Source organism: Nicotiana tomentosiformis, chromosome 11, assembly GCF_000390325.3.
Source record: "Nicotiana tomentosiformis chromosome 11, ASM39032v3, whole genome shotgun sequence".
Classification (NCBI taxonomy): Eukaryota; Viridiplantae; Streptophyta; class Magnoliopsida; order Solanales; family Solanaceae; genus Nicotiana; species Nicotiana tomentosiformis.
In genome coordinates, this window is record NC_090822.1 from 26,847,775 (window position 1) to 26,859,633 (window position 11,859).

Consider the following 11,859-nt stretch of genomic DNA (forward strand, 5'->3'; position numbering starts at 1 on the left):
AACCCAGTATGATCGAGTTTTAGCGGTCTCAACTGCCTCTCTTGCTTGTACTTGAGCGGCTTCAGCATTGGCCAGATAGACAGCCACGAATGCATCCGCCTCGCCTTTTTCTTTTACAGCTTTAGATTTAGCCTTGGCAAGCTCGTAAGCCAATCGAGATTCAAGGTCCTTTATTTTTCTTGCTTGAACATCACTCCTCTCCTTCATACCTTGAAGTTGACTCTCGGTCGATGATAATTGGGCTCAAACAACCTCTTTCTCTGCAGCAAGGTGATCCATACCTTCTTTCCACCCCATGGTCTCCGCCTTTATTGTGTCAACCTCCTCACGAAGCTGCCCGATCATCTCGAGCTTCTGCTGCAGCTGTGAGATTGAAATATTAGCCTTCGATCCTGAATCGAGCCCATGAGTTTTTAAGATTAACATTACCTGCTCAGTTTGGTCAGTCTGGTCTTGATGAGCCCTGGCCAACTCGGCCCGGATCTCCCTGATTTCCTCTTCTCTTTCCCCGCAGAAGAGTTCAAGGGCGTTTCCCTCTTTAGTGACCCTTCAAAGGTCGTCCTCATACCGACTCAGCTCAGCTCGAGAACATGCTTCTTGATGAACCACTAAGGCCTACAAAGGTAGAAGAAAAGAAGTTAGAAAAGAAAAACAAACATAAAGGTGGTACCAACAAAGGGAGTTAGAGCTTACCCGATTCAGAGCTTGTTGCACTTCATAAAAAAGGCCCGACACATCATTAGGGCCAACAACATCCTCGATACCAGTAAACAAATCACGGAAGGGGTCCTCTCCTTCGTGAATCCGGCCTACCTCGAGGGTCCCCAAGTCTTGGGCTTCCCGAATCGCCCCCTCAGAAAGCACTAGGAGAGTAGGCGAATCTCCGATTACTGTTGCCCCAAGCGAGTTGCTTGGGGCATTCTCTTCGGTTCGGATATGTTCAGGGCCGACCCCTTAAGATATACCCACCGTTTGTTGACTTCGGTGGGAGGCATCCTCGACCTCTAATGATTCGGGGACTTTTCCCGAATCTTTCTCTGATATTCCCCCAGTTCGAGGCGGAGCTTCATAAACAATCATCGATCCAGCTGCCTTTGGGGCATCAATGGTTTTCTTCGCTCGGGCCACCAGAATAGAGCCATCGTTTTTTTTCTCTTCCTCTTCTTCTTCTTCTTCTTCTTCTTCTTCTTCTTCTTCTTCTTCTTCTTCTTCTTCATCCCTTAGACAACGAACTGACTCTTCGGTCAAAAGGATGGTATTCTTCCTCGGCTTAAAAGCCTCCATTGTCTTAGGTTGTGGATCCTCGAAAGTAGAGGCCTTTTTCCTCTTATGGTCCTTCGCCGGTTTCGGGACCAGAGCCGGCGTCTCTTCCTCAATAGACGGGGGCCTCAAAACCACATCTTTGCCCATGCCTACACATAAGAAAATTGGTTAAGTATATGAAAAACATTTCGGTCAGACTATCAAAGACTTGAGAAAAAAACTTACCATGATTTTTGGCCTCCTATTGACCATTTGACAAATCACGCCAGGAGCGCTCGGCGTATGTAGAGGTCGAAGCCAGGTCCCATACCCAGCTCTTAAGGTTAGGAATTGCACCGGGCATCCAAGGAACCACTGCATCACAAAAGGGGATATCGGTGAGAAAGAAACGAAGGGACAAAACAACAGGAGATAACAACAGAAGTATATTTATGCTTCATGTTCCATTCCTCGGGAAATGGCATCTTCTCGGCCGGAATTAGGTCCGAAGTCTTTACTCGAGCGAACCTGCCCATCCAACCTCGATCCTTGTCCTCATCGATGCTCGAGAACAACACCTTGGTAGCCCAGCGCTAGAGTTTTATTAACCCGCCTCGAAAGAGACGGGGGCTGTACAATCTAATAAGATGGTCGAAGGTGAAAGGCATCCCCTCGATTTTGTTCACAAAGAAGCGGATCAGAATAACGATCCGCCAAAAAGAAGGATGGATTTGGCCTAGGGTTATTCGGTATTGACAGCAAAAAGCGACGACAACAGGGTCGAGGGGGCCTAACATGAAATGGTAGGTATATACACTTAAAAACCCTTTCACATGGGTAGTAATATCTTCCTCGGGAGCCGGGATTACTACTTCTTTATTCTCCCAGTTGCAATCCCTCCTTATCTGTTGGAGATGCCCCTCGATTATCGAGCATATATACCTAGCTCGGGAACTGACGAGCTGTTGTTGATCTTAAAATCGGAGGTAAGAACACACTCCCCGGGTACACACTCCTCAGGCCATGGCTACACTGGTGTTTTGTCGACGGCAGGCTGTGAAGAAGAAGTTTTTTCTTTTTGAGGAACGATTTTAGATGTTTTCACCATTATTGATTTAAAGATGCAAAATAGAAGGAGATGACAAAGATGTAGTGTTTTGAAGAAAGATTTTACAGTGAAAATCACAAAAGAAAGATATTTGTAGAGAAATCACAGACTTAAAGATGAACTCAGAAGATACGAGAAAGAGCTTAGAAAATTTTGGAAATTGGAGACGTAAAAGTGGTAAATGATAAAAAAGGTCTATTTATAGATTGAGCAACGACGGTTCAATATCAGTAGTGGTCGACCACCGCCTGACATGCATTTAATGCTTTGGTAAACTAAAGACATCTATCACGTACGTCATGGTTAGGCTCGATGCAAATGTCAGTGTATATCTAATCGAGCCGTTGAGAAATCATATCGTTTCTCTCTACATCCTTCCCGAGAAATGAAGGGACTATCTGTATACGGTCAAAACCATTTTCGACCTTCGTACGATCGGTGAAGACGGATCGAAGAGCGTCTTCATAATATCGAGGTGAGATTTGTAGAAGGCACGAACGAGCTTCGGGTTTTGGGGTCTGATTAAATACCGAGCTCGACGTCATTATCGAGATCGAGTCCAAATCAAGCTATGATGAGAAGCGATGGTATCAAGCCTCAGAGCCAGAGACCCACCAACATCGATCCCGAACTAATACCGGGCCCCTTGTCAGCATCGAGCTCAAGCCCGCATCGAGCTCTAAACCTGAAAACCGACCAATACCGAGTCCAATCAAGATCGAACCAAGAGACAAGAGCCGTTAAAGCCGCACTAAGAGAGAGAATCTCGGCGAACATTAGGAAAAAACTGATTAATCATGGGTTTTCCACTATGTATTTTTTATGATATTTAAAGTAGGATCCCTCCACTATAAGAGGGATGACTATTATTTCTATAAAGATCATGTTATCGATACTGCAACTCAAATATTGTTGAGACATTCTCATATTGGGAGATTATCCTTTTTTAGCTTCATACATTATTCCATTTTTCTTGTTCATAAATCATCTTCCTTTCAACTCGGTTTGTATCTTTTCTTATAGTCAATATTCGGTATTTTTATTTACTCTTTACGATTTGTGTCAAGTTGTACCACATACCCTTAGAACTACGTACAAATTCAACTCTATCCATTTTTCGGGTAAACACTGAGAAACATGCATTCATTAATATTATGTAACAGGTTCATAGTTTAAGGAGTCGTAGGTTTTTTTGAGGCCGATTTGATGGTTCAAAGCAATGAACATACACTATATAGTTTTGTACTTGAATACAAATTTGTTACATGATGGTTCGATTTGAGTTTAACAATTTTCACTCAAAGAAGCTATATTTAATATCTACTAATAGTATATATACATAAAAAAATAATTTTAATTTTATATATACAATGTAATTTCTGATGAAAGGGTGCGGATGAATTCCCCTGCATCCCTAGCTCTCCCACCTGTTAACCAATAAAATCAATAACTTGCACATATATGATGATGAAGGGAAAAAGAGAAGAAAATATTGTAAACATATAATCGTGAGAATTCGTCAAACGGTTAATACAAATTATTAAACTACTTTTGTAGGCTTTTAAGTCTTCTATTCTTAACCTCGTCATTTCTTTAAAATCTTCGATGCCTAGTTGTGTATAAGAATTAAATGAAGAAGAGGCCTACCTTTGAGTAAAGGGATAATGACACGGATGTGCCATTGTAAGAATAATTCGCAGCCATGTAGCTAGGAAATTTTTCTACAGTTGTACATGGACAAGGCTATATATAAAATTTGGAGAAGATTGGAAGTGATTCGGATTATTTGGAGTCAAAATTTAGAATTAAAATCAACTTGAAAAACCTCATTGGGATAATCTATATCTCGTATGTACATCGTGTATATCACACATGGATATACATAAATATATACAGATATCCGAAGGATTGCAAATAGGTATTCATAATACACCGCAGAAGACAATAACAATCCTATGCAGATCTTTTCGTGTTTAAAATTTATTTACATGTCAAAGATCAGATCTAAGACGTAACTGGCAAGGAGAGTCTCATTTCAAAATTATTCGATAGTGCGAAGACTCTATGCGTATCCAAACCGAGACTGATTCTTGCTATCAACTCTTTGATCAATGAAACCCGCGAATAAATTGAATAAAAATATTGTGTTGAAATTTTTCTCAAAAATCTCAACTCAAAGGTAGAAGAACAAGAAACTCTTTTCTTGTAATTGTATTTTTGATGGTAGGTTAGGAACACGTGTTTTAGCCGTATTTTGCACTCTAATTACTGCACTTTGAGCGTGTTTGAGCTTAAATGATAGTGACTTGCACTTATTACGTATTTTATTTTTTGTAGGAGATGATTCCGAGTTAAAAAGATAAATTGAAGCTAAATAGAATAATTTGGAGCTTTGAAGTCTGAGTAAAAACTAAGGAATTAATCCGGGATCGCGACCGGGGCAAGTGGACCGGCATTGCATACGAAAGTTGGAAGAAAGAGCAAGGGTTATGACATTTTTACTAATGCTTTGCACAATGTGACACATCCGTGCAAATGTGTGTCAGAAATTTGATAAGTTCAGAGACTTGTAGTTTTTGGGTCTGACAGAAAAATGTACTAATGCTAGGCATAGTGTGTGGCCTAGTGCGTAGCATCAATATAAAATTTTATCAGACAAGCTAAGTTCAGAGACTTTACAACCGAGCAAATTGCACTAATGCTACGCACCCTGCGTGGTATATTGCGACGCATGAAGTGTAAAAAGTTTGTAGGTTTTCCCACCTCGGCTCAAAGAGGGTAGTTTCGTCCGGATTCATTCCTACTTGGTATAAATGTACTAGAAACACATTTTTAGGGGACTTTTGACCTACAAAAGATTGGAGAAGCAACCAAGGCACGAATATACAAGAATTCATCAAGATTTCAACCTACAATCGGTGCAATACGGGAGTTTGTATCGAATCATTAGTATTGATATTTTCTTTGTTTTTGAACCTTATTGAGATGACTTATTCCAAAGCGATGGAGTAACTTCTATTAGGGTGTTGACAAATGCCACGACCCAAAATCCACTGTAGGTCATGATGGCGCCTAACGCCGCCGTCAGACAAGCCAACGGTGATTAATCAATTCAATTACTCATTTTATTATTTTCGAAATCATGTATCCTATTGAATAAGAAGTGTAAAATCTAGTACTCATAGAAAACCCATGATTTTATTTTCCAATTTCCGTATAAGGTATAAATTACAAGGTAAAATGATAATAATTACACGAACTATAATAATGAACACCCAGTAGGTACTCCAAAAATTCGGTATCACAAGTGCATGAGCATCAACTAGGAAATATAATAAAATACAACACATGTCTGGAATACAAGTTAGGTAGGAGAAAATAAATAACTCTGATGGAGACTTTGTATGATGCGGATCGTAACATGGAAGGCAGCTCAAGGTAAAGTCCCTGCAATAGCTGTGCCTTTGCGCCCAAAAGACCACCACACATATATGTACCTGCACAATAAGTGTAGCAAGTGCATTATGAGTACATAAATCATCGCGTACCTAGTAAGTATCTAGCCTAACCCCAGAGAAGTAGTGATGAGGGGTCGACATCGACACTTACTAGTGGTCCAATAAATCAAACACTGTACGAAGTAAGCAGATGTGAGGCCAAGTAAATAAACAAAATAAACAAGTATAAATACGTGGTACAATACTCCTCTCAACAATAAACTCAAGCTCTCAGTTAGCAGTTACCTCCTCAACCGGAGTATATGTATATAATGGACCTCACCAGATAGGTCGTTACAGTTCAAATTAGAAAAACTCACATATACATTGGTTTCTTGTCAAATATTACGCACGATTCCATAAGAGTATTTTATAAAAATGCTGAGGCGTACGACTCGATCCCATCATAATGTGTGCACTGCCGAGGATCGAACGACACAAACCATAGATACATCTATTATATTGTCGAGGCGAATGGTCCGCTCCTATGAGAGTGTGATACATAATTCCACCGAGGCGAACGACCCGATCCCATCATAGTGTGTGTGCACTTCTGATGGTCGAACGACACAAACCATAGATGTATCCATTATATTGCCGAGGCGAACGACCCGATCCCATTAGAATAAGAAGCTTTAACGGGTCATTGACCCCATTCACGAATAAACGTGTGAGTTATGTACTTTAAGAAAGATTTTCAATGAAAACGCACAACGGGAGAGGAATTCGTAAGGAGAGCACAATTATTCCGCGGCTAAATCAAGTAGCGCGTCAAATCTCTACAATAGCAAGTGTAACACTCTACGCAAATCTAGTCTTAAGTCGTAACGTAAAGTAAAGGAATTAAACCAGCAAAGATAACTCCAATAGTACAATTATAGCATGGCGTAAACCTAAGTCTACCCGAACATAACTAGCTACATACGGACTCTCGTCACCTCGTGCGTACGTAGCCCCCGCAATAAGTAGCACATAGCAAATACATAACCTAGGGGTAGCTTCCCCCCATAGGGTTAGACATGAGACTTACCTCGCTCTGAAGCTCCATAATCGGCTCCAACGTCTCTCTAACACCTCGAACCGATGTCCATCATTCCAAAACTAGTCAAACAATGTGCAAACCAATCAAAATATACTCTAATACCCATAATTAATCAATTTAAACAAATTCCCAACTCCGCTCGAAAAGTTGATAAAGTCAACCCTCGGGACCACGTGCCCGGATTCCGAAACTTTTCGAAGATAAACATTACCCATAACAATACGAACTCAAATATATGATTTATTCCCAATTCCATATCCTATTTCGTGGTCAAAATTCAAAAATACCAAATTCTATTTTTTTTCAAAATCCCACAATTTCCCATAAATTCCCATGTTAAATTCTTATAGAATCCATGTAATTAACTTACAATATGTGAGAATTACTTACCTTGCAATAGATGATGAAAATCTCCCCTTGAAGCTCTCCAAATATTGCCCAAACCAAGAGAGAAATGAGTGAAATGAGCAAAAATCCCGACTTAAAACAATCTACCTAGGCCCGTCCTTCTTCGCGATTGCGGGAATACCTTCGCGATCGCGAAGGCTAAAAATACTGCCTCCCAAAATTCGTCTTCCCGTTCGTGGTCACACAGTCGCGTTCGCGAAGGCTAAACACTTCCATACCCCTAGCTCCCTTTCTTCTTCGCGTTCGCGACCACTGTGTCGTGTTCGCGTATGCATGCTCCAGTCCTCTTCTGCGTTCGCAACCCCTATGTCGCATTCGCGTAGAACAAAAATCCCTCACCCAAAAATTCTTCTTCGCGAACGTGTGAGACCCTTCGCGTTCGCAAAGAACAACACCAGACACCAGCACCAGCAGTTGCAAAACATGAAAAATGGTCCGAAACCACTCCGAATCACACCCGAGGCCCCCAGGATACCGTCCAATCACACCAACCAGTTCCATATCATGAAACGAACCTGCTCGAGGCCTCAAATCTCTCCAAATAACATCAAAATTACGAATTGACGATCGAAATCCTTCTTTTAAACTTCAACATTCAAACTTCGACGGACGCATTTGAATCATACTTAAACATCCCAGAATGACGCCAAATTTTGCGTACAAGTCACAAATCACGATTTGAAACTATTCCAAGGCTCAGAATCCCAAAGAGACATAGATAAAACCAAAATCCACTTCAAACCAAACTTATGAAATTCTTAAACCTTCAAAATGCCAACCTTCCATAATAAGCATCGAATTGCTTCCGGACCACCCGATACTCAGCCCAAACATATGGCCAAGTGTGAAATCATCATACGAACCTATTGGAACCTTCAAATCCCGGTTCCGAGGCTATTTTCTCAAAAGTCAAAACTTAGTCAATTCTTCCTTAAAGCTTCCGAAATTAGAATATTTCTTCCGAATCAACTCCGAACATCTCAAAATCCAATTTCTACCACATGTACAAGTCGTAATACATGAAGTGAATCTACTCAAGGTCTCAAACCGCCGAACGACGCGCTAGAGTTGAAAATGACCGGTCGGGTAGTTACATTCTCCCCTACTTAAACATACGTTCATCCTCAAACGTGCTAAGAACTGCTCTGGAGTTGCCCCAAAATCATTGTTCAACACTTCGTGCACCTATCCGTTCCATCACAACCCATATGAACGCACTTGCTTGAGAGAGACTGGAAATCCTTCCTACTACCTTAGTCCACAAGCCTTGGAACCACATTCTAACATCCGAAATTTTCTACGAGGCCTAATCCTAACATACGAACACTGTATAAATCATATACGCTGCACCCAACATGACCATGCTCCTCCGCTGAAATCCCACCATGCACCACATAAGTCGCTTGACCATAATAACATCATCTGATAACAATAGCTGCAATTCCACGAATCAGATGCCCACAATACGCCTCATAACACATGTAAGCCCTGTTCCAACTCTCGCACTACTGCCATGACAAAAGAGGTGTGTAGAAAATCATAACCACCTAACCAAATCAATAAATCATGGAGTCTCTCCTCCTGACAAGAACCATTACCTCATTCTAAACTCAATAGTGATATTTGCTCTTTAATGTACCCTACATAACTCCGATTGCACTGATCCTAGATCCAATAACCTCATATTACCCAGTACAAGCTGCATAGGCAATAAACCATCTCAAGCAATTCCAAAAACCTCATATGACGCTGTCAATGCGGCAATAAGCTAGAAACCCGAATGTGATACATAAGGAAAAACAAACTCAAGAAAAGAACTACCCGACCCGCGTAACGAATAAAATGATCTAACAAATTCTATTAACCTTCTCAGATAATGAGAAACAAAATGCACAAAAGTAGATATGGGGAACCGTACACAACAACTCACCGTTGCGGCATGCAACCCTATCCACACATGATACCGTTGTGGCGTGCAACCCGATCCAAACAACATGCCCATGGAGGCGTGCCACTCGACCCACACATAACAATATACCCATCAAGCCATAATGCTCATACCTACGAAATTCCTAAATATCAACCACGGGCACGCCAAGTGCAAAAATACAACCCTAGGGAGACAAATAGCGCCATACGCTACAAAACTCAAGTACGACTAAGGTGCAATAAATGACCTGCATCTCGAGAGCCATCCTGCTCACATAATACCACAAACTACATGGGATCACAACACATGTGCGAATAATCAAGTCATCTCACAACCCACATGGCACAATAGAGTATTACATGGAATAGCTGACGACGGGAATAACATCCAATGCCCGAAAACTCCTCCATATGAAACGCTATGCTGAATGAACACATCCGACCTGATGCAGAGCACACATTCACATTATACCTAACAACGGACCCCAAGCCGATTCCGATCATCCCATACTGGGCCAACAAACTTTCAAGAATACATGATGGCCCCACTCATGACACACACACGAACAACCGTCCCAATTCGGAACAAACTCCCACAGTCCACAACTAAAGGAATAGAGCGGCTTTCATGCATAAACTCTCACATTAGCAATAGTACCATGATCTCCATACTTGGTTTCAATCCTTAAAAATCAAGTGACTAACACGTTACACTTATAAGGTCTTCCCGTGGGTCATACTCCCACAACCTTCCGCACCAGGTAGCATAGTATGCACATCCATACCTCTAACCATACAAATTCTGTAGTGCAAATCAAAAATCCGCAAATTAATACACAACGCCTCTTCCACAGAACACCATTCTCAGGCGACACCGAGATAATGACAGCTTCCTCTAAACATCTGAAATTTTCCCTGCCCATCCGAGCTAGTGACATTCTTGTCAACACCGAACCACAACCTTGATTCTCAACTTCCGATTCCCATGCCGCTCACCGCACCTATCATGCCGCTACGCGAGAGTTCAAGAATTTCATCATAACTCCTGAACCACTAATGGAATAAACACTTTACCGTCTAGAACCCCTTCACTCAACACATTTCAGAGGAACGATGGAAACACGTAACCGAATTCCCATAACCGCAAAAAATACAATCCTCAGGTTGTGGTCTAAACCATCATAACTCTTCTGGGATCCATCTGCACATAGCAAGGCAATTATAAGCAAATACCTCCAAATCAATCAAATTACGGTGGCGGTTAAGCCCGCACGTACAACCACGAATAACTTGCTTAACCTACATACTGAAGGAACTGATCATTGCCACAATCACGCTGATTCAAACCATTACTAACCGACCCAACTTCTTCCAATTTACTCTTGACTTGCCTTAGAAATAATAATAGCTCCAGTCAAAACATAACGAACTCGATCAACACTCATCCCGAGTGACCCGAATCACGAGACCACATCGTCTCAATACTCATGAACCATCTCATACCCTCCTTATGCGCACAATAGCATCTCCAACTAGTATACCCATTATGAAAGACCCTCCACGAATCCAAAGCTATTTTTCCTATTCCTCAAATACTACTCTGCATACCTGATGATAACATAGAAAAATTTCCCAAGTATTCTTCACACTCTGCTACAAAATCCGGGCCTTCAGCCACATAACGAACCCAAAATTCTTAGACACCATGCCTACATCCTTGAACCCATTAAAACCACTATTGAGAGTTACCCACTCTGACCTGGTCGCGAATATAATCAAACTCCAATGTTCTGTTACTACATGGACAGCCTCTCAAAGAAGCACCCGACTGAATTCTTTTCCTTGTACATCACATCCACAAGAAGCATAAACTCTGAGTCTTCCCAAAAATCTGAACATGCATCGGTAAGGCCAAATATAGCACACATTCATCAAGTTCTTTCCCTAAATTACCACTGATATTTCCCTTTTCTTAGTCGTAAATAATCCACCAATGCACCGATAACCAAAAACTGCACAAGCAGACAACCACGCGATCTAATCGTAGACGGTGGGCTCCCCCACTTAGCTTTAAGCTACCATCACATAATGTATAGCCCACAACGATTCCTCCTTCCCACTGATATTTCCTCTTTTGTTAAGCTTTTCATGAAACATTCCGAATTATCGTACACTCGATCTCCTGTTAGGTAGTAAGTAGAACTCTTCGTAGAAACTTCATCAACATTACACAACCACTAAATTGTTCACAGGAGATAACCCACATGTGGAATTCCATGCCGACATCTTCCAACAACGTCGCACTGGGTACAACTATCACGAATTCAGTAAACTCATCCACCAGCCGTACAAGTCTGTTCATTACCCATTGACATCAACTGAACGTCCAACAATATGTTCCAAACTCTAAGTAACGTTGCATCCAAGAATGGTAATCAAGTTTTCACACCCCTCATTATTTCAAGCAAACTCCTCTTTTCCATACACGATCTCCTCAGTGCATTAGCCTCCATCTTAAATAAATATTCATAGACCTAGTCACTTCCCACCACGATTCCCCAAATTGCTCTAAACGTTTCTCAAGGCATATGGCTATCCTACCACAAAATCCCTATGCTACTCTACCACTCTCA

General features: G+C 41.4%; 1 protein-coding gene across 1 annotated transcript; it reads right to left on the reverse strand.

Annotated features, from left to right (window-relative positions):
• Window positions 1-549: 549 nt before the first annotated feature.
• On the reverse strand, window positions 550-1,410 carry LOC138901169 (uncharacterized). The gene is made up of 2 exons (XM_070188914.1): window positions 970-1,410; window positions 550-615 (listed from the first exon to the last, which is right to left on the reverse strand). The coding sequence occupies exons 1-2, from the start codon at window positions 1,408-1,410 to the stop codon at window positions 550-552; spliced, it is 507 nt and encodes a 168-aa protein (XP_070045015.1).
• Between the last annotated feature and the right edge of the window lie 10,449 nt (window positions 1,411-11,859).

Bases quoted from the DNA above. Each gene is read 5' to 3' on its own strand.
- LOC138901169 (XM_070188914.1), bottom strand. From the start codon at position 1,410: ATGGGCAAAGATGTGGTTTTGAGGCCCCCGTCTATTGAGGAAGAGACG. The intron at 616-969 runs GTGGGTATATCT...CTACCTTTGTAG, and splicing joins CCCACCGAAGTCAACAAACG to GCCTTAGTGGTTCATCAAGA.